At 30.9% G+C, this 24,349-nt stretch overlaps 2 protein-coding genes across 2 annotated transcripts; both read left to right on the top strand.

The window, feature by feature from the left end:
* The first annotated feature begins 1,662 nt into the window (after nucleotides 1-1,662).
* LOC114711920 (transcription factor WER-like) lies at nucleotides 1,663-3,063 on the top strand. Its single transcript, XM_028896350.1, has 3 exons — nucleotides 1,663-2,022; nucleotides 2,270-2,399; nucleotides 2,590-3,063. The coding sequence occupies exons 1-3, from the start codon at nucleotides 1,854-1,856 to the stop codon at nucleotides 2,930-2,932; spliced, it is 642 nt and encodes a 213-aa protein (XP_028752183.1). The 5' UTR covers nucleotides 1,663-1,853; the 3' UTR covers nucleotides 2,933-3,063.
* Nucleotides 3,064-13,930: 10,867 nt separating this feature from the next.
* On the top strand, nucleotides 13,931-15,093 carry LOC114711940 (transcription factor WER-like). The gene is made up of 3 exons (XM_028896376.1): nucleotides 13,931-14,135; nucleotides 14,260-14,389; nucleotides 14,500-15,093. The coding sequence occupies exons 1-3, from the start codon at nucleotides 13,973-13,975 to the stop codon at nucleotides 14,831-14,833; spliced, it is 627 nt and encodes a 208-aa protein (XP_028752209.1). The 5' UTR covers nucleotides 13,931-13,972; the 3' UTR covers nucleotides 14,834-15,093.
* Nucleotides 15,094-24,349: the final 9,256 nt, after the last annotated feature.

The following is a 24,349-nucleotide window of genomic DNA, read 5'->3' as shown; positions in this document are numbered from 1 at the left end:
TATTATATGGGATTAGACAAACTCATAAAGATAGGATTAGAAAATACCACTTCTCTCATGGTATTCTCCAATCTCACATACATAGGTTTAACTAATCCCATAGAGTAAGTAATTTTTTATACTAAACACTCTTTTCATTAATTTTTTTTATTGTAATCCCAATCCCAATATTTCATTTTCAATACTTTAACCTACATGTGAACCGGCCGGAGGAGTACCCGTCTCAATATGTAGTTAGCATACTGCATGTATCACTGAGTCTTTGACTTTGAGCGCCTATAACGCTGGGTTCCACCACAGGATATGTTCATTTATTCATCTACCATTCTTAACTACTGGTAAGAGATTATATAAGATTTTTTTTAATAAAAAAAGGAGATTATATGAGATTAGTATATGGTAATCAAAGTATCAAAATAGTTGACTTCTTTCCTCTAACATGTCAATTTGCCTAAATGGGGGTAACAATATTGAAGTAGAGATGAAAATTCAGAACCCTTTTTACTCATGTGAAAATACGTACAGCTTTCATTTGATTAGATAAAGTACAGAAAATAAAAAAAATCATAAATAATTCACGGGCAGAGTACATTGCGGACCTGGAATTTAATAGATGGCAAAAAAAAAAAAAACTGGAATTTAATAAATAAGATGTTCAGAAGTTACGCAGTAATATACATGTTGTCAGAAAGGGCACAAAAAGATGGGGGCCATAGAGTCTCAAAAGAGAGAAACACAGAAACGCAGCAACTTCATTCACCAATAATCTTTGTTCCTCGTGCCATCCTTCACTCACTATAGGCTATTCTCTACTACTTAAATACTTTTATGAAAAGTATATTCTCTTTCATACGATTAAAATCTCAAACTTAGTGCAACATTGTGTATATCCACAGTCAACGATTCATTCTAATTATTATACTTTAGCAGCCCCGAAAAAGTAAATCACGAAAGATTCCTACAAGTTTACTACATGAGCTAGATGACAAAAGCTATTTTACCGATGTAACAAAAAAACAATAAAAAAAGAAGCTATTTTACCCAGTCTCCCTTTTCACTTTTTGAGGACAGAACTCACACTCTTATATGAATGCAAGCGAGACTCTCAATTGTTTTAATAAAATCTGTTTAGAATGATTTATAAACAATTGTTTAGAATATAAAGTAAGTAGATTTATTTTATTTTAAAATTATATTCAAATGGGTCCAATTTATTGGGCAGTGAACCAATAACAATTAATTTATGTCAATTCCATCAATAATAAACTCACGAAAATATGAATTTTATATACTAGTTGATCTTAATTAAACCCAACATGTTATGGAGGCTTTTGTAATTTTCTCAGCAATCACGTCGGTAAAAAATAAATTCAAGAATAAAGATAGATCCTCTTGCAAGTGGCCACACCTTCTCCTGAGGAAAAGAATTTATTCAATTTTTGAAGGTCATAATCACTCGCTATGCGTCTATGCCCTTTTCTTATAGAATATGGCGGCCTCCTTGTAGCATTTATAGCAATAGACTTTTTTCCTCCCAGCATTACAAATTAAAAAAAGAAAAAAGAGGGCATTAGTTAAAAAGAAAGAAGGGAGACTTTGTAGGACTCTATGGCTCAATCATCAATCCATGACCCTTCTCTTCACACTAATGACAAGTGTCACTTCTCTCCCCCGTTTTCAAGCACAATTCATATATATAATTGCAAGAAGGGAACTTCTTTTCCACTGAGAAATTTGTAGTCTTCTTTGTAGTTTCACACCTCACAAACTCATACGGCTAGACTTTCCCACAGCTCGAGAACTTCTCTCTCTCTCTCTCTCACATCTTCTAGAAAGCTAGGAAGGGAAAGACAATGGCTTCTGAGACTGATAATCGTATTAAGAGGAAAGCGAAGCCAGTTGAAGCCATGACAAATGTGCCTCTTAGTAAAGCAGCATGGACGCCAGAAGAAGATAAGAAACTAGCGGAAGTCATTGCAGTTCATGGGGCAAAAAGATGGAAGTCCATTGCATCGAAAGCAGGTATTATATATATCTGGTTTTATTTATTATAACAACATTATGGATAGAATTTAAAAACGAAATTAATATTCTTGATATTGATAACGGAATCTCTATGTATATAGTATTTGAATATATGATGCTTCTGTTTGATCTCTTAATTAAAATATTAGCTTGCTGATCTTGGGTCAAAACTCAGTTCATTTTAAATTTTTCAGTCGAAGCTGATGATAGCGACAATTTGATGAGTTAAATTTGGTTTATGTAGCTCTTAATCGGTGTGGGAAGAGTTGCAGATTGAGATGGTTGAACTATCTCAGACCCAACATCAAGAGGGGAAACATATCAGACCAAGAAGAGGATTTGATTCTTCGGCTTCATAAACTCTTAGGAAACAGGTCAGTACATTATATTGCTAGAGATTATGATAGAATTTAATTATTTTCATTCATTTTAACAGAACTTAAAACTTTCAAATGAACTAACCTCGTGGCGTGTTGATAATCAAATTTTCCCTCCTTCAAAGTCTAATGGTCTTTTATTGTTGCAATTATGAGCTCTTACTTGAATAGCTGATAAATGCTGTAGGTGGGCTTTAATCGCTGGGAGGCTACCAGGCCGAACAGATAATGAGATAAAGAACTATTGGAATTCTCATTTGAGCAAGAAGATAAAGCAGAGGGAGAAGCACTCAAGTGGGAGTTCAACCAAAGAGAAACAAGAGGTGGCGGCCGAGCAGAAGATTCCTGACGAAGCTGAGGTAATCAGAGAAGAGGTTTCCACTGAGGAAGCTGAAGACTCATCATCAAAACCCAGCTTTGATGTGGACAGCTTTTTCGATTTTTCTGTAGAGGAAGGTCCATTGAATCTGGAGTGGGTTAGCCAGTTCCTTGAACTTGATGAAACAAATCTTGGACTCTTCTCACAATAAAAACCTTGTTGTATAGTAAATTTTGCTATGTGGTGTTAATAAATGGTAATCACGAGGCCAACATGATATTCATAAGCTTAAAGCTAGTACCGGGGAATGTATATAACATCAACGTCCTTAATTATTCAGAAGTGATGTAAGGTCCTTATTTTGTGTACTCCGTTAATATAATGGCACACTTGTCTGATTAGGAGAGTGACCTTTGTGACAAAATTGAGTGTTCATCGATAAAAGAGATTCTCTTATTTAGTGTGTGACGTCCGATAAAAGGATACTTAGAGGCACGCAAAATGAGAGTCTTCTACAGATAATACAAATTATACGAATTAACTAGTCCATGCTTATATTATGAATAAATATTCTAGCAAGGTGATGGAATTTAGAAGGACTCGGAAGCACATTAAATCACAAGTGTTTCGTTCGAATTTATTGGTTGGCAAACAAAAAAGAAAACCGAATTTATAGATGTCGCGTGGTATGCTGTGGTTCCTAGAACAACTTATTTAACTCGGTATATATCAAGGTAATTAATTAGCGGAAGAATGGTGAAAAGTGAAAAGAATAAGACAAAAGGACTGATGATATAGTACTGCCATGTGAAGGCACAGGGATGACGAGACCCGAGAATGAAGCCCAAATAAGGGAGTATTCACTATTTGGTCGTGTGTGTGTGTATATATATAATATTCTTCTGTCAAGTTACATCAATCAAAGAGGCAGCCAAAATCATTTTGAGTTCTATTTGTGCATGGAAAACACTGAAGCTGTGGCGACATGCTGAAAAGCAAACTCAACAATAGTGACGCCGGCGATATAACATCTTTGTGTCTACGTGAAATATAAAATATAAAGTTAATACAACTGTTTATTCTCATATTTTGATTAAATTTTGATTTTGATTTGTGTAAGTTTTGAATCATGATTTTTTGTTCCTAAAGCTTTTTTTCATCCAAAACGTTAGTTTATATAGCTTTACAAAGACATGGCTTTAAGTTTAACGGCTATTAAATATTAAGAATAAAAATTAAAACTAGTTAAAAGTATAAAGATCATAATCAAAACTCCTTATTAAAAAGTACAAATAAAGGATAACTTATTAAATACGCAATTGAGGACAGAGAAATTGATTGATTTTGACTCACAAAACCAATTTTGAGGGGAAATTTCGATTTTTTTACAATAAAATCTGATTTTTAATATTCAAACACATATTCTATTATTTTTTTTAATTTTCAAATCTGATTTCATCAACTTAAGAGGGTGCAATCATTCTCATTTTTAGTAGGTATAACTCTTTTTAATTATGTGTAACATATCTTTATTTATGCACATATAATTTTGGTATTGAAAACTTTTACACATAATTAGTAAGTCACGAACGACTAGAGAAGAACTGTGATAATTGAACCATGTCCTTCTGATAAAAAAAATTTGCCAAATGAGGATTTTCCCTAAAAAGGGGGGAATTGAAGACTTTGTTAATTTTTAGTTTTAACAAGAGTCCCCTGTACTTCTAAAAAGTTTAAATGTTAATTCTTATACTTTGACGAGTCTTGGCTTTTGTCTATATACTTGATACTATAAAACTCTGATCTAAATCCTTTTGAAACTATAGGTATGGAGATTTTGGATGGAAGAAATTATAAGGACCAAAAACCATGATCTAAAACTATATAAAACAAAATTTGGCCAAAAACAAAACTATAAAACAAAATCAAAATTCAATTAAAATGTAAGGATTAATAATAATATTAACTTAATATAAAATTTCTATCAATTTATACAATTCTGAAGGTATGGATAATGCGATCTACTTTTTAAAATTTTATAACCCCCCCCCCCGGGTTGATAATAAAAAGGCAAAAACTTTAATGAATGGGCGCTGACTGTGTGCGTGTAATTTGAACATACGATGCCTTACCTATATTTACCTACTCCTCATTATTTTTCTAAAAATAAACTGGTTATGCAGAAGTGATGTAATATCCTTTTTTTGTGTACTTCACTAACATAATGGTACAATTTTCTCAATACTTTAGGATAGTGTGACTTTTGTGACAAAATGAAGTGTTTTCACTTTTCAAACCTTGCTAGAAGAGATTATCATATCTAAGAAGTATTTGGAAACCTTGTAAAACACTTAAAAAAATATTTTTAAGTAAGTCGAGATAAAACTGTTCTAATAAACTTACTTCAAATACTATAAAATTATTTTTAAAAAACTAATTTAAAGTCCAAACACCTTTTTATTCTACGATATGCAAGCAAAATGGGAGTCTTGTAGTTGATAATATGAATCACACATATTAATCAAACCCATGCTTACATATTGGAAATGGATATTCTAGCAAGGCGATGGAATTTAATTTAGAAGGGCATGGAGACATAAGTAATCACAAGCGTTTATTAGTTCGAATCTATTGATTGGCGAAGAAAAAACTGAAGATAGACTTCACTAGCGTTATTATTTGCTCTAATATATTCTTCGGTCAAAAAGGTTACATCAATCAAAGAGGCAGCTAAAATAATTTTGAGTTTTCTTTGTGTATAGAAAACACTGAAGCTGTGGCGACATGCTGATAAGCAAGTTCAATAATATTGACACGCGTATAGCATCTTTATGTCTACCAAAAATATAAAATTTCCATCAGTTATTATACAATTGCAATTCTTAAGGTATGAATAATGTGATTGATTTTTTTAAATTTCACGCACCACATTACATTCACACCAGGCCATTGGTTGATAATAGAATAATAAAAACTTTAATAAATGTATGCAAAACTGTGTACGTGTAATTTTGAACACGCACCATACCTAGCTGTATTTACCTACTCCTCATTATTTTTCTAAAAGCAAAATTGTTTGGTTGGAAGTGCATTAACTTTTGTGGCTCCAACGAGGGAAGAGATTTAATAGAAGAATAACACCGTCGGTACAATTATGGAGGATAAGCAACCAAAAACAGAGAACGAATCAAACTGCACAGGGAGTTAAATAATAGTACTGTCAATTCTTTACATAACTTGCCCTTGAAAATTAAAAAAAAAAAAAGGAATCGAAAGTTCAAGGTATGGTCATTTCCCACTACTTCACTGACTTTGTTCATCGCCATAAATATAGATAAATATATAAGGAATAGGAACAGACTCTTGGAAGCCATTCAGAAAAAGGAAAGCAGTAATAAAAACAACGAACATATGGTTCTTGATTGGGAAATGACTTCAATGAGTGCAGAACAAACAAAATCATCACGATTGTGAAATGATATGATGATCATGAAGCGATCGATTAGTAAGACTTTATTAGGATTTAGGAGGGACCTACAAATTAATTGTGAATAAAAATATTGATAATGAAATTAGAACTTGATCATAATCACTACTGGTTGAGTCATTATTGAAGTCAATTATTAATTTTTATGAAGTGATAGTCTATATGTATAGGTTCTTCTTTAATTTTTTTTTTCCCGAAGCTTTGGTTCGCACTGGAGATAATGAACTGAAACAGTAACAATCGTGCAGGGTTAGAACATAAATTCCCTAAGGGTACAGTTTCATTATTTTGGGCATAGATTCAGCTGGGAAATGGATGGGAATTTATGAAAGTACTTTGTATTTAAGTCCTTTCCAGTTTTTGTCCAGCCAACTCCCAACTTCAGTACTTTCAGTTGCATCATCATTTAAATTTACCGTCTTAAATGCACCAAACTTATTTTTAATCTTTTAATATAGCACCGTACCCACCAAAAAACACACTATTTATACAATTTTTTTAATTACAAATTAAAATTTAAAAAGCATCGGTGACTTCTTAAGTTTGTTCAAGAAGACGGATTTCATAATGGGAAAATTTCAGGAAAAAAATCATGAAATTATCATTTTCAAATTCAGGCACTTAAGTGTTAAAAATAATAAAGAAAGAAGTGATGCCTGATCTAATATTTTATAAATATAGTTAAATAACTAAAAGGAAAAATGACAGATAAAGAAGCTTCAAAATGTGAAATGCCAATTTGGAAAGCTAAGGAAATGTAATTACCTATAGGGAAGTCCTTTCCAAATTGAAAATTTGAAATTCAGTGAAATGACAAAAATGCCCTTTGTTCTTTTTTTTTTTTTTAAATCCAGCCCCTCACCGGCGACCGCCTCTAGCCACCGGCGCCGGCCACGATGTGGTGGCTGCCGGTGAAGGATTTTTGTGACAAGATTTTTTTTTTGGGAATAGAATAATATTGGTTCAAAGTGGTGGGGTGGGATTTGATCCCACAACCCCTTGGCCATTTGGACCAACAAAAGGATAGCCATTGGGCTATCAAAGATTTCTTAACTTTATAATGCAAACAAAAATATAAGTTAACTCTTTTACTGTGACTCCAGCTCGTGACAACAATTTATCTGAGGATGACAAGTCTTAATTGAAAAATAACAAGTCTAAATTTGATATTAACAAAGCAACTTTTCCTTATACATAACAAATAGCAGCATGTGTATTAATTAAAAATGATCATAATTTATTTAAAAATGACACGTCTTTGTTGAAAAATAACAACAATTTATTCGGTATTTCTTGTTATGTATAAGAAAAAGTTGCCTTGTTAATATCAAGTTTAGACTTATCATTTTCCAGTAAAGACGTGTTATTTTCAAATAAATTATGGTCATTTTTAATTAACGTAGATGCTATTTCTTGTTATGTATAAGGAAAAGTTGCCTTGTTAATATCAATTTTAGACTTGTCATTTTATAGTAAAGACGTGTCATTTTTAAATAAATTATGATCATTTTTAATTAATGCACATGCTGCTATTTGTTATGTATAAGGAAAAGTTGCTTTGTTAATATCAAATTTAGACTTGTTATTTTTAATTAAGACTTGTCATCCTCAGATAAATTGTTGTCACGAGCTGGAGTCACAGTAAAAGAGTTAACTTATATTTTTGCTTGTATTATAAGGTTAAGAAATCTTTAATAGCCCAATGGCCATCTTCCCTTTTGTTGGTCCAAGTGGCCAAGGGGTTGTGGAATCAAATCCCACTTCCGTCACTTTGAACCAATATTATCCCATTCAAAAAAAAAAAATCTTGTCACAAAAATCCTTCACCGCAGCCACCACACCGGTGGCCCGCGTCGGTGGCCAGAGGCGGTCGTCGGTCGCCGGAGGCCAGTCGCCGGTCGCCGGTCGCCGGCCACCAGTGAGGGGCTGGGTTTTTTTTTTTTTAAAAAGAACAAAGGGCATTTTTGTCATTTCACTGAATTTTAAAATTTCAATTTGGGAAGGACTTCCCTATGGGTAATTACATTTCCTTAGCTTCCCAAATTGGCATTTCACATTTTGGAGCTTCTTTATCTGTCATTTTCCCTAACTAAAATGCCTTTGTATATTTGGAAAAAAAAAATCAAACATGTTATTTTCAGTACATTTTTTTATCATTATCAGTTTGCAACTTATTAATAAATATCTTGTTATTGCCAACACATTTATTATCATTTGCTGTTTAATATATACTTGTCATTACCAGTTCAAAACTTGTTAATAAACTTTTTGATATAAGAATATTTAAGTCATTTAAGTTACTTTGCAAAATATCAGATCAAATATCACTTTTTTCTGTGTCATCTTCAATTCTAAAGTTCCTGATTTGAAATATCACTTTTTTCAGCTTTTTTATTTGTCATTTTTACTTTCATGATTTAAACCGTATTTGTAGAAATATTTATATATTATTCATCAACAAAGCTCTCTCCACGAATCCATTCCCCCTCACACCTCGTTTCTCCTCCTTGATTGTCATTCTCCTCTCCTATTGCTCATGGTTCATTTTAGACTAACATACAAGTCCCACATTAATTAATTAGAGAGTTAATTAAAAATATATTTAGAAGTTAGAAGTAATTTCCAAAAAAAAATCACAAAAAAGACTTTGAAAATAAAAAAAATTACATACAGGGATTTGTTCACAAAAATTATTATCATTTGCTTATCAATTGTTGTAAAAACCAATACTAATATTGTAACAGGTCCTCATTTACAATTTTTCTATTTTTAAGGTCTTTTTTTTGTTGCAATTTTCTCTAATTCCTATTAAATGCTTTAAACTATTTTGATACTAATATTAAGGACTTCATGCATTTTCATCAACTTCCCTTGATCTCGTTAAAAATGACGTTTGTTTTCAGTTTTGTTGTCAACAATATAATTCTGCCTTGCCACACGTGCCCCATTCCTGAAGAGAGAGGTTCAATGTTTATTATTATTAATTTAAAAAAAAAACTCCCATATTACTTTTTTTTTAAATTAAAAAGATAAACACTAACGTCTCAAATTACAAATGAGATCAAACTCACAACTTCTCATTTACAGAAAAATATCAATACTACTAGGCTACAAGACGCTTCCTATAATACATTACTCAACCCATATTATCCAAAAGCTAAAACATGTCCTCCATTCTGGACCAAAGACAGCTATAGTACCAATAAAAGAGTAGCTATTTTACATCAAATAGATACAAAATCAAGTATATTTCTATATTAATTTTTATGTTAATAAATATGTGAAATGTCTTTAATAAATGTATACGGGTGGCAACAATGAACCAAAATCACGGATACGTGTAGTACAGTCAAACGACTGTATATGAAACTATTTGTCGTACTCGTCGTCAGTCTCAATTAGAAGAATAGTGGCATGCACAGTTGGTAATTAAAAGGAAAAATATTAGAAGCGGACCCAACCATATATGTATTATTTGATACTTAATACTGCCTCCTGTAATAATTGTAACATCTTGTTTGTAGATTATAAACAAAGTCTTACAATTAAGACCAAAAGTAATATCTTCATCACAACATGACCAATATATTATTACCATATATATATGTTTGTTGCCTCATGTCTATAATATAAGAATTAGTTGACTAATTTGAGTAGGTTAAAAAAATTAATTGAGTTAGTTATTTGTAATAAATAGGTGTTATCTTTCCTAAAATATCCTTACTAGTCAAGTGTATTAACTGAAACTTCCATTACTACAAGGACTATCTTAAAAAAAAGATAAATATGAGAGACAAAGTGGATTGGGGTTTTATATTTATGATCAAATTAAAAATTAAACTAGCTCTTATAGTACTTCCGGTCTTAATATAAAGACTCATTTAATTTTATTTTGGTTCTAAATATAGGAATTTGATCTACTTTGTTTCTTATATATATTTATCCATTTTTTTTCAAGATCGTCATTGTAATAATGGTAGTTCTAACAAATACATTTAATTAGTAAGAATATTTTAGAAAAATAATAAATATTTATTATAAATAACTAACTTAACTAATTTTTTAAAATAATTTATTCAAATTAGTCAATTTGTTTTTATATTAAATACTGAGTTAGTATAAAGCACAGGAGGAGATAGTATATATATAGCTTAGTCGACATTGGATGCTAACCATGTCGAGGCAAAATCTATAAATTTTGTCCCCCCCTTTCACACACTTTATTCGGCTCTTGTTTTGTTTTCAAACCTGCTCCCTAAAATTACTTATTATTTATTCTTCACCATATGCATTTCATTTTCATTGCGTTTTGCCTTACAACTAGTTGTTATCATGCTTATTGATCTGCTCATTATTTTATTCCTGTTACTTTTGCTAAAGGCTTTCCATGACTCACGCAATTTAATTAATTATATGTCATATACTAAATATTTTAAAACTATTTCATTTATTTATCTAAATATATTTTCAGCACTATGCTCCCGTACAAATAAAAAGAGTTATTTGGCAAGGAGGATAACAAAGGGACGTTGGTTAATAATAAGATCATGATTGTTATAATTTTGAATTTATTAATTAATGTAATTTATAAATACTGTGTAGATATTTATTTAAATTTTGTACATCTTTTTTCATATTTATTTGTCGCAGACAAGCTAAGGGCATAATTATACTTCCGTAAATGAAAAAAAATTCTTATCGTCATACGTGATTTTCTATGCAATAACTTTTTCCCCATTAATCGATTAAAATCAATATATTGATGGTGAATGTTTCCTTTCCCCTTTGTAATTTTTAATTTTTCAAAATTTTAATATCGTCATACATGATTTTCTATCCAATAACCTTTTTCCCATATTATGAAATTATTGTAAAAAGTATTGACAATATATGAAAATAATAATAAAATTGGCACATGACATGACTCTTAATGCACATCTAGCTATGAGTGTGAATTATATTATTTCTTAGATTAATTTCCCGTCAATCTTAACTATAGGTTTAAAAAAAAAAGGTTTCACAATTTATTAGGAAAAAGTTTGTTAGTTTTCTCAGTTACGTTTAAAATTAAATATTTCCTCAAATGCCCACATGATTACTTATAATTAAAACGGTAAAGAGTTGAATATATGGAAAAGTGTGTTTAGCTTCTCAATCATGTTTGGCCAAGATAGATAGATAAATAAATAAATAAATAAAGGCTCATGATTCGCGAACACATATACCAGTATAATATAAAGAGGAGACGGGAGCCCTTTATTAAGGGACTGGGCTTGATTGTTGTCATCAAACTTTCTAATTAAAAGATATTCCAATAATGCTAACGAAAGATTGACCAAGATCTCTCCTAAATTAAACATTGGCCGTACGCTCAGCCAACTTCACTAATGCAACGTGCATGTGACATGACATGGACAACAAAATCTTTTCCTCGAACTCGCTGCCTTTGACCATCACTTACGTTTGTTGGCACTAGCTAATCATTTCAGGGTTTAGATACGTCTTGAAATTTATATAAATTAAACTATATTATGCATATGCTCAGCATTTCATACAATTTTTAGCTGGTGACAAACCCAAAATGGATATGATAAAAAGGGACAAATCAATGCAAAAAATTTGATCTTATAATAAGAAATGGAGGGAGCATATGTTTTACATGTTTATTACCCTTAATCAATTTTAATTGACTTCTTAATCAACGTAATTTAATCATTTATAACTCATAAAAAAAAACCGGAGAGAGTATATTATACAGTTGACTTTAATTTTAATTTGTTGTCCAAATGAACAATACTCGTGTAGAAGTAAAAGGCGTGAAGTTTGAAGAATGAATTGCACATTTCGAATGCTTTGAATGTATCAAAATAGAGTCATTCTCTTCATGTTTCCTAGTCGTTCTCTCATTTCCATTAAAGAAAGTTATTGACCTTTATGGCACCAAATTCATTTTACTTAATGAACAAGCAATGTCCGAATGGATTCGTATATTCTTCGCTCTTGTCAACACCTAAGGTAGCTTATTCTTATTCTCTCCTTCACTCTTTCTTTGTGTTCTCAGCATTCTTCTAATGCCTTGTTTGTTTTCTCTTCATGTTATTGACTTTGCATAGAAATAAACAGTTCCCTCATGGTTAGGGAAACAAATTTCTAGGAAAGTTGTTGAACAACTCTAGGGGAAGCCACAAACAATTACTTTTAATTTCTTGTCTGCTTTACGTTTTATCACTAAGTTTCCCTTTCGGTGTTAGGAAAAAAAAATCAAGGTAAACGATTTTCAACTTTAAATCAATGAGTTGTCTTGATCAGACGTTTTTAGTTTATATATAATTCACCTACGGCGATCAACTTGCAAAACCCCTCTCCTTTTTGCTAAAATTCTCGATGCTTTGTTTTATATACATAAGAGCGTTGGTTCTCATGTAATAATAATACAGCTTTTACCTCTGATGGTGAAATAAATACTTCAGTTTTAGCAACGTCAGATCATGAAGCACAGAAGTACCTGCACACACGCGCCCGCACATACGCATAAATGTTTAAATTAGTGGAGGCCAGAGAGGGGATATTGCAGAAATTTGAATATAATTTAATGAATTAGCTGTTGGATCAGAAGTTACACAATAAAATACGTGTGCTCAGAACGAGTACAAAAAGACGCAGGCCTAGAGTCCTCAAAAGAGAAACGCAGAAACATAACCAATAATCCCTGTTCCTCATGCACTCACACCGACAAAATAATGTTATCTCTACACTTTGACAAGTGTATTAGTATATTCTCTCATTTGATGCCAATAATTTCATACCTCATTACACTACTTAAATATTTTATCCATTCCTTTCGTTTCGTTATAATACTTTAATTAGCACATGCAAAGCAAAATGAAGAACACTCAGATTACAGATCTATCAGCTAAATGCCAAAAGCTATATATTCTACATATATACCTACTTGTATAAATACTTAATTAGGGCTTCACTTAATTATATATACAGTCACAGTAAATCTGTGAGATTCTTAAATATAATTTTTTAATGATAAAAAAAATCACTAATCTTTGCATTACTTAGCTGGTGACATGAAGATTCAGTGAAATTTTATCAAAACATGCACATCAGTAGACCCATTGTCTAAACAGCTAGAAATTCTGAGCTTTTTAAATCGTATATGGTCCACACACCAAAACCTATTTTGACGATAATCACTTTTGCTTTTGACACAGTACTAATGGACTGATACTTGATCCACGTCTTTATATATATATATTTTTAGCAGTTGTTATCTATCATTTTTGCAATTATGAAACCCTTTATATATAGCCGCCTTTAAAAAACATCTTTTTCTTCTGTAATGCATGTTTTTATCTTGGCCGGCTCCTGGAATGGATGTATACCACGGCCTCTTTGTAGCAGTCATATATTATATTGTAGCAGACATTCTTTTCAGCATTACAAATTAAGGAAAAGAAAAGGCTAAATTAAAAACTAGAAAGTAGAGTTTGTATGACTCGATATATTGCTTGATCATGTCCTTTCTCTCCCTGATACTGACAAGCGTCTTAATTACGATAGTCCCTCTTTCTTCAAGGCACTTTTCGTATACATATAACTGCAAGTCGAAGAATTAAACTTCACACACTCCCAAGTTCACTATATATATATATTTATATATATAACTGCTTCTCACTCACACACACCAGTGTCGTTGAGCTTTCCTCTCACTCTCTTTTATTTCCCTGTTAAAAAGTGCTGAAAGAAAAGCCAATGGCTTGTAGGACTGATGATAATAAGAGCAAAGTGAAAAATGAAACCATGAAGAACGGAGCTGTCAGCAAGGGAGCTTGGACACCGGAGGAAGATAGGAAACTAGCTGAGGTTATTGAAGTTCATGGGGCCAAGAAGTGGAAGTCCATCGCTGCCAAAGCGGGTATCATTCCTTCTTAGAAATAAAGAATATGTTTTGTTTGTTGCGGTTGAGAGGCACAAGGATACTTGTGACGTGGCCATCATAATCTAAAAAGAAAACTCGATGATTTTGGTTGATGTTGCAGGCCTTAATCGTGCTGGTAAGAGTTGTAGGCTGAGATGGTTGAACTATCTTAGACCCAACATCAAGAGAGGAAACATATCAGAACAAGAAGAGGATTTGATACTTCGACTTCACAAACTCCTTGGAAACAGGTTAGCATTATATGTAGCCTTGCTTCGAACCTAATGATGATTATTTTGACATAAAGATTTTAATGTATATGGAAAAATAATAGGAAAAAAAATTGTTCATGAATCTTTAGATGGTCTTTAATCGCCGGAAGGCTGCCGGGAAGAACGGACAATGAGATAAAGAACTACTGGAATTCTCACTTGTGCAAGAAGATAAAACAGAGGGAGCAGCAATCAAGTGGGAGTTCAATCAGACAAGAGAACCAAAGAGTGGTTTTGGAGGAAGCAGTTCCTGAAGAGAATTCTACAGTGCGAGCTGATGATGAAGCCGCATCAAAAGAACCCGATGTTGATAATGTGGATGGGTTCTTTGACTTGTCCAATGAAGAAGTTCAATTTAATCTGGAGTGGGTTAATCAATTCCTTGAACTAGACGATGCCACTCTTGGACTCTTCTCACAATAACACCTTTATCAGTTCTGTTCTCTTGGTGTAATAAATGGTAGCCGAGACGAAAATATGCTCTTCTAGTCCGTACAACCTTCCTGCATCATGTAGAATATTAGTGCACGCAGTGATTAAGTGATGTACACATTCAATGTTTAGATTATTGGATCACTTGTCGCCGCTTCATAGGAGTATGCATGTCTTAAATTTCCCTTTATGACTTAGAGGTTATGTTATCATTATTCTATGATTGGGTATGAAAAAATTATGCTTTGCTACATAATCCCCTCCCTAAATATAATAAACAGTTGCCAGAAATACGTTAAGAAATCTATCTGTCTAAATGTGCCCCTAATTAAATATAGATATTTTTTAAAAAGATAATTTATTAAGCGAGTGGGACAAATCACAAAAGGGGGAGTTTTTAGTAAGATTATTTTTTAGAATATCATGCAATTCTAGGGACACATATTAAAAAAACCTACTCGTTCTTGTCTTTATTATAGGGCACATTTTAGGAGAGATATAAATATACAATGGTTTTTATTATAAATCATTTTATGGGGTATTAATTAAGTTTTTCAATATCACGCTTATTTAAAGTTGCTAGCTATGAGAGATAATGTAATACAAACGCAAAAATTTCTATTTAATATGGATAAAATTAAAAATTGATGATTTTATTTCCATACAAAAGTAATGATTTAACTAACTTTCCTCAGTTTCAATGAGGTTGTTAGAGGTGTCTTAGAGTGAAAAGAAGGAGTAACTAACATATTTACTATTTAGGGACGAAAGGAATTGTGTGTGTGTGTGTGGGTGTGGGTGTGGACAGTCTAGGAAGGGGACGGACAATAACAATAGTAGGTTAAGAAATATGTGACCAAAAGGGCGTTTGGTTCAATTTCTGCCAACCATCTTTTATCTACTGATATTTATTAATTATAGCGTTCTTTTATTTTCGTAGTGGGGACAACTGTATTTTATTTTCAAACATTTAAAACTGAGAGATTGATTAAAAAGTGGAAAGATAGAACTATGAATAGGGAGAGAGAATGCGGGAGGAGGGTGAGAAGAAATTTTAATATTGATGTCTTGAAATACATATGGCCAGTACTGCCATGATTTTTCTAATTACTCACTTGGATTATATAAATGCCGAAGATTAGTGCATAGTTTTTTTTTCAATGTTTATATTTCGTTTTTTATAGAATTAAAAACTAGACCATTGATATAAACATAGTATAATTCAAATTGTATGTACTCCTCTAGTCCTATGTGTAGGATAAAAAAAGAAGGAATTTTTTAGTCCTATATATAGGGTAGAGAGAGAAATTTTTATACAAATATAAAATTTTACCTTTTATTTATTATTGTAAAGACTTTGTTTTTAAAAGATATAATGTATATTAAATAGGAATAAAATTAAAAAGTTGTTGAATTTTACAAGATAATTAATAAAATTTAAGATTTTTCTGAATTTATGTAAAACATGCTAGAAGTGAATTATAAATAAGATAACAGAAGTATATCATATGGTGGTTCATAAACATTGAGAGAAGGAGCAGCGCATTCAAATGTGTACATAATAATTATGAAAGCCTTCACTTGGTTTAGGAGAATTATAAGTATTGATCATGTTATGCACACATTTATGAAATAGATAGTACTACTATATGATAACCGACCGGCTTGTTTGAACCGGGAATTCAGGCTTGGTCTGACGGATTACTCCAAATAAACTCCATAAATTACATTCCTTCTGGAAGAATATATATCCAGAATTCATCCTGCATCATATTAGAGGGACATAAGGAGTCTGAGATAATCCCAACTAGTCACGATTTGTTAAACAATGTAATCTCTTATAAATTTTTTTAATTATGTATTGATAATTGATTGATGGTGATTGATATGATAGAGGTTTCCGGGATGGAGGAGAAATAAACAATATGTGCATAGTTGAAATTTTAAAAAGAATGAGTTGGGGCAAAGGCAAAAAATGGAGAATTACCAAGAGATATCAAAATAAAAATTTAATTACCAAAAAACCCTAATAATAAGTGACCAGCTTGAATCTGTTGTCATTTTCTATTTTCAAACTTGTTATTGCTTACTCTTTACTTGTCAATAGATTTTAAAGCAATTAAATCCCTTCCTTGAGACCTGATTATAATTTTTCAAAAAAAAAGTACAGATTTTGATTCTCTAATTTTATATGACGTTTCATCCGTTTCATTATTTTTTCAATTTTATAAAATATTTTTCACTTTTTTAACCTGAAACATCTTATAAAATTTAAATTAAAGAATGAAAAATGTAAACGCATCCTTTCAGCTAAAAATTGATAACACAAAAATACTTAAAAGCATAGAAACTTTGTCGTTTTTCAACATTTGCAAAAGCCACATGCTTCGATCCAAAATTATAAACGGAAAAGACAATTTAATTCGTCTTATCAAAAATTTAATGTCAATTGAGTCTCATGATATGAATTTAATTAATTGCATAGAATTCTCTTAGAACTTGGATGTTATCTCTAGCACAAGTAAAATAGTAAAAATACCCCTCTTTTCTTCTCTCTCCTTCCCTGAACTACAATAATTAATCACTGATACAGACCAATTAATATTTATTTTTTACCAGCGACCAATTCGAAAAAGTTACCATATAGACATATAGTCCAGATAAGAAGATTAAATATTGAGAAGTCTCCAAGAATTTAATTTTTTAAAAGTAAATTTAACTTGTAAATGATACCGCTCGACTTATAAATATAAGTTATTAAATATAACTTATAAATATGAATTGATTAGCATCTCTATCTTTACATTTTTTTACTATATATTCTAAAGTTAATTCATGCTTAAATTACAATTCATTCTTCTGCTTTTTCAATGATTCTCTTCATAAATTACATATTCATTTATAATTATTACTCTTTTCTTGCAATTTATTTATTCAAATTTTATGAGTCATTTTTTAAAATTTAATTTTTTAAATATTTTTTTATAAGAATATTTCTTAAAGTTTAAAGAACCTGTGAAAATACAAGTGGGTTATAAATTTTAAAAGTTAAATAAATATTTCTTACTTGTAAATGATCACACGTATGTAATAACAAAAAGGTTTTGCAACTAATTTATGAAATAAACATATAACAAAGAAAGAGTTGTAGAATTTGAAGAAATAACATGTGCAAATGGAGGAAACAATTATGAATAAATTTGTAAATGAAAATTTAAAAAATAAAAAAAACGATAAGTTGTAAATTTTAAAGTTTAGTTTAACTTGAGTTCTTATTTTAAGAGAAAGACTTGTAAATAATAATACTCTATAATAATTCGCCGCGACAGCAACGACAGTGAAGAGAGGACAAAGAAAAAGGAGAGGGCGGGGGCATCTGCAGCGATCCTTAAGTTATTTGGATTCTTTGCTTATCTTTAGGCCCTTTTTTTGTTTAGGTATTACTAGTGGAGAAGGGTGGGAGGATCCTATGAATTTCAGAATCCTCAACTCTCAATAAGAATAAGACCGACTCCTTATGTTAGTACATAATACTATCAATTTAATAATTGCTCTTAATATATACAATTAAATGTTTTGGGATGACGTAAAATTTTCATTTACAGTATATATATAATTATAAATAAAAATATCAAGAATCTAGTATCATTTTCAACCAAGAGTGTGGAAGAAATACAAACATATATATATATATATATATTTATATATATATGCTTACTCACGATCAGCACAGCATGCAACAAGTCCCACAAACACAGTATGGACATTATAAATTTTTAATACGTCACTATTAATCACTAATTATTGTTTATTTGTGGGTGAGAATGAGAATTGACAATGACCTACAGTGAACCTATAATATAAAATTAATAATGATGAAAATGTACATATAAAAATAAAATATTTTTAATTAATTAGCCTAGTAGAGCATGGCCTAGCTAGCTATCTGGCTAACAACAAAACTATGCAATTTCTTCTCATTCCATATTATTAATATATATTGGAGACTATGCTAGTGTCTTTCAAGAACCTAATTGATGTGAAGTTAGTGCTTTCATAACTATTCGCTCGTGGTCATTAGTCTAACTTCGGTTAGCACACGTGATATTACGGTCCCCTCAAAAATTCATTAATATATATATTTAACACTAAATTGTATATTTTCAACCGTTCTTCCCTGAAATATGTAATCAAATTTGTCTCATATATACAATTACTAGCTACCGAGCATAAGGACTTACTTTTTCCACCATATTCTTGTATACTTCCAATTTAATTTTCGGTTTTAAATATAAGATTTATTGGACTGGAAGAGTATAAAATATGATAATCACATAGGACTTAGGACTATATATATAGGAGTCTTCCTAGAATTGTGCAATTTTAAGAATACTGCCAAGCGGATTAGTTTACTTATGTATATAGGATCTATGATTAAGGGGGTGAGGCTGTTCCCGGCGGGGGATTAAGGAAATCTAAATTAACGATGTTTAAAATTTTGATAAAGCACCTTTTTAGTGACAATTTTTTACTACTCTACATAAAGTAAATTGTTTGGAAGTGTTTGATAAATTATTGGGGCTCTATAGTATTGTTTTGCGAGTTGGAAAGAAGAAAAAGACTGAAAATCATGATTCATGAGATTCCCCTTTATCCCTTCAGTCCTATCACACATGTCACTTTCCTCGGACAGTGCTAAAGCTCTTTGATTATTGAGAAAATTAAAGGCAATTGGGAAGGTATTATATAAAAGATTTTGCTTATTTTTTTTATATATGTTGTGTTAAAGGATATAAACTTTTAATACTAATTATATCTTCATATTACCATCATTAAATGTTTGTTATTTTTTTGCATAATAATTGAAATGTACGCAATTTTTTCTTCAAATTACACAATGTTATATATCGTTTACTTTAATTTAATCATCAACATTAAATATAAAATTATAACAATTCAATTACTTCCATGTCATGATTACTTTTGTTTAATTTTGTTGTCCTAAAAAGCGTATAATTTATTTATCTGAAAACTTTAGAAATATAAGCATTTTTTAGTTTTTGAGTAATTAAAAAATATTTGAAGATTATGAAATTACTATTAACTTACTAATTAAGAGATATCAATATGGACTAACCAAGGAGAGATGGGGTTGGCAAAAAAAAAAAAAAAAACCAAGGAGAGATGGGTAACGTTTAGCCCGCATGAAGCCCAAGCTAATCAAGACAGAGGATGGGCCCTCCCAAAAGAGATCCAGTTGAGATAATTTGCACTATTTTGGGTCCTAACCCAATCAATGCCTTGACGTATATAAAGGTTCCGCTTCATTTAAAAAAAAAAAAAATCCTATCCATCTTTATTTGTGCAATATCTGTGGCATCTTTTTTATAAAATTATTCTATTATTCTTTTTTTTTTTTGGGTTACATGAAGGGCGGGATCGACCCCACACATTACCAACACACGCACACACTAAGTGCCACTCCGCCAAGAGGCCGTTGGCATTCTATTATTCTTAATATAAAAGCTAAATAATTAATTTATAAATATTAAATAAATTATTTTAACGGATGTGTGTTAATTTTCTTAGAATACCCTTTTAGTCAAGTGTTTTGTAGCTACCTTAATGAGAACTCTCATATTATGAATAATCAATACGGATACTTTAATTCACTCAAAAAAGCTGGCAAAAAAAATTCAGTCAAAAAAATAGGGATACTTCAAAATAAATAAGTTAAATTAATTATTTTGCACAAAAGTGTGTTAATTTTTTTAGAATGCTCTTATAGTCAAGTGTTTTGTAACTACCTTAATGAGAACACTCATACTATATATAATTAATAGGGATATTTTAAAAGGAAAAAAAACTTATGAGTCAAAGTGAAATGAAAGTCTTGTATATTTAATACCAAAGTGAATCCTTGTCCAACTCTTATAATTAGAACTGGTGGCAATATTATGCTCTCCCAGTTCTTATTATAAGTTTTAAATAACTAATTCTTAGATAACAAATAATTAGTTAAAAACAATAAATAGGTTAGAAATATATTTTTGTTTTCAAATTTACCCTTATAATAAATGAGAAAAAAAGATAAAAGAGAATGTATAAGAAATTGTGAAAAGAAAGATCATAGTAAGGAGAGAGAATAAATATTAAGGGCAAAGTTGAAAAGAATGCATTAAATGTTAAGATAAACATTAAATCGAATCTTATAAAATGGATCATACTTTTTCCTAAATTTGAAGCTTACAAATAGGATAGGAGGAAATATTAAGTAGCTGGTGTTTTTGTGTGTGTGTATGTAGTGTATATAACCAATTTAGTGTCCATAGCATACTGGCAAAATGAATTTTGAGGTCTCAAAATGGTCACCCATGAGCTGAAAGCATTTTAGTTGCTTATTTAATGTATGAAGTTCAGCAGTACTTACATTTTATTTTATGCACCGCAGTGGCTGGCGTATAAATCCGTTGATCGACGCATGAATTTTCATTCAAGAAGAAACCCAAATTTAATGTGTATTTGCCATGTCAAACCACAAATCCCGAATTGCTTTTGCCATAAATGCTTTAAATTCTTATACTAACTTAACACATTTTCACTTGATCCATATTCCTCGATTTCCCTTTTTTTTCCCCTCTCTTTTTGCCAAAGCATATTCCTCGATTCAGTAGAGTACCTGTTCTGCAATTTTACTCACTGTTGGAGAAAAAACCTTTAAGGATGGTTAGCAAATATTTTTCATAGTAGCTTTTGAGGCATAATAAATTCTATTGATGTTATAAACGAAGAATTTTAAAACGGTTTATAGCCGTTATGAAAAATAACTTTTCACAGTAGTTTTATAAAGTAACTGCTGTGAAAAAGTAATTTTTCACGGTGGACAAGGCAAAAGGCAGCAAAGGGAGGGCCAAAAGTGACGGTGAAAGATGAGGATTTGTCAGAAAATGCAATTTGGATGGTGGGATTGACGAGGGAACGATGGGACTATGAAACTATGAAAACGCATAATAGGATTTATTTGAAAAATTTTCACCATGATTATCTATATAATTGCCTTGAAAAGTCAACCATCACCACCCTATTATTACAAAAATGCCACTACTTTTTTGTTATAACATTTTTTTAACCACCATAAAATGGTGTTGTTAAATGTGGTTTTTGTGGTAGTGACTATAACTAGCAGGTCTTCAAAATCTGATCCAACCCTCACCTAAAAGAGCTAAAAGCATTTATTGGCTGATAAATTTAAATGTGTTATGAATATTATGTGAATGTCCATTTACTCCTTCTTCTTCATCTTCACCAAGTAACTTCCACTACCTCCACCATCCATTACTTCTCCACTATCCATTACTCCTCCACTATCTATTCACTCTTGTAACTCACCTCCATTCATATTCATAGGATTGATTATCCACTATTTATCATTTAAGGATAATTGTAACCTATGTGTAAGACTATGCTTATAAACAGGACAAGTCATTTGTGTTGTAGTGCAAGTGAAGAATACAATAGTTCTCCCATTCTCTTGTCTTCATCTTTCTCTACTCTACTTTTGTAGCTTCATTTTGGTTTCATTTCATAAGAAAATGCACCGATTATTATTATAGGACATCTCTAACGATCTCACCGAAATTAATAAGAGGTGTCATTAACTTTGTTTGAAAGTGAAATAAATTTCCAAACTTAACTATATTTAAAAGTATAAATTACATTCATGAAATTAGAAAAGCAGATTGTATCAAACTTTAAATAGAGGCAATCCTAAAAATTTGATGCCTTATAATAAAGATGAGTAAAGTATACATCTTGTTCTTTAACTTCATATAAGGTTTAGATTTGGTCCCTTAATTTTAAAAAGTATATTTTTTATCCTTTAACCCTAACATTGTTAGGCTTAAATGATATATTTTTTTGGTGTAAAAATCATGTTTGTTTTAAAAATTAAACTTAGTATATTAGCATTTAAAAATATTTTATTAGCATTTAAGATGTCAATGTCATCATTTTTTGTCTATAATCTTAGGGTCAAAAAACTAAAAATATACCTTTAAAATTTAAGGGATTAAATTAAAACTCTATATAAAATTAAAGGACTAATTAAATGTATACTTTAGCCATTCTTATGCTATTTAATCACCTATCTAAGTAAAAATAAAACTTAAAATTGGAAGAATTACAAATAGGTTCCAAGTAAGAAAATTAATTATTTTATCAGTTTCATTTACATATCAAACTTCAACATTTACATGCCAAACTTCGGCATTTACAAGTAGTCGGGCTTGGGCACATAGATAATTAATTTTTTTATTTGGCGATTGCGTGCAATTCTTTCTTTAAAATATGTATTGTATAGGATATCTGACCAGCTTAGTGACAAAATCATTGTAATAAATCACACGATAATAATTAATTAGCAATTATACAATCTTGGCACGTTTGGCCCCGCCAAAAAAAAAAAACTTGGCACGTGAACCTATCTAACCTACTGTTCCTACCATCTGACAAAGTCAAAAGAAACGCGGGCCAAAATAAAAATGATTAAGAGGCTTTTGAGTAGCTATATTTTATTTAGGAAAATGACAATTTGGTCGCCAAAGACCAATTTGATAATAATTTAATTTGTCCCACTTTTGTGATGATCGTCTCTCTTAATAGTCCTGCTGAATCTAAGATAGATTTGGATTCTATCACCTGGAAAAAAGAAAAAAGAGACAGATCACCTTCATTGATTTTAGTTGCCTCTGCTTGCTTCTCTTCTATTGATTGTATTTGATGACCCAAGATCGGAACTAAAAAAGAATGAGGAGGAAGAAAAATGATGACGATGTTAGAATCCTTAATCTGTATATTATGAATTTAATTGATTGGATTGCTTTATTTGGTTTGTTTGTGTTGCGTTTGATTTTTATTTTGATTGGATTGTTTTAATCCATTTGTCGTCCATAAAGATGAGACCAATAATTAAGCTAGCAGGAAAAAAGGAGGAGGGAATGAAGAAATAATTGTGCGCGGGGTATTTGGTCTTTCTATTATTTTCTTATTTAATTAAGCATAAAAATAAGTTTATGTCCTACATATTCTTAATATTATATCGGAAAGTTTCATGGCCATCATCGTCATCTTCATCTCATCTAATTTTATTCCATTATTTACTTTCTTTCTATCATCATCCTTTAATTTTCTGATAATCAAACATGCTCTTAATCTTTTGACTGCCATGAATAGAAGATGTGAGGTTTAATTATAGGTAGATAATTTGAATATTAACTTTGACCATCTGGTAGGATCAGCCTGCAATGAACAAACTTTTTCTTGTAACGTTTTTTTTTTAAATTTTTCAATGGCCACAAATTAAATAAATCATCACATACAAGACTTTTTATATGATTAGGGGTTGGGTATTCTGTCAACAGAGACCACCAATCCACCATCCCATATAATATTGAGTTTTTCAAATATGTCATTTATTAAATATTCGGATTTTATGTGAAGGATCACGGT

The sequence above is a fragment of the Neltuma alba genome, unplaced genomic scaffold (genome assembly GCF_004799145.2).
Source record: "Neltuma alba isolate B1F8T4 unplaced genomic scaffold, ASM479914v2 tig00011322_pilon, whole genome shotgun sequence".
Lineage (NCBI taxonomy): Eukaryota > Viridiplantae > Streptophyta > Magnoliopsida > Fabales > Fabaceae > Neltuma > Neltuma alba.
Note: the sequence above shows the minus strand (reverse complement) of the source record. Positions and strands in the feature narration are given on the sequence as shown.

Excerpts from the sequence above, each read along its gene's own strand:
- LOC114711920 (XM_028896350.1), top strand. The coding sequence starts at position 1,854 with ATGGCTTCTGAGACTGATAATCGTATTAAGAGGAAAGCGAAGCCAGTT. Across the intron at positions 2,023-2,269 it reads GTCCATTGCATCGAAAGCAG|CTCTTAATCGGTGTGGGAAG; the intron begins GTATTATATATA and ends TGGTTTATGTAG. Across the intron at positions 2,400-2,589 it reads CATAAACTCTTAGGAAACAG|GTGGGCTTTAATCGCTGGGA; the intron begins GTCAGTACATTA and ends TAAATGCTGTAG.
- LOC114711940 (XM_028896376.1), top strand. The coding sequence starts at position 13,973 with ATGGCTTGTAGGACTGATGATAATAAGAGCAAAGTGAAAAATGAAACC. Across the intron at positions 14,136-14,259 it reads GTCCATCGCTGCCAAAGCGG|GCCTTAATCGTGCTGGTAAG; the intron begins GTATCATTCCTT and ends TTGATGTTGCAG. Across the intron at positions 14,390-14,499 it reads CACAAACTCCTTGGAAACAG|ATGGTCTTTAATCGCCGGAA; the intron begins GTTAGCATTATA and ends ATGAATCTTTAG.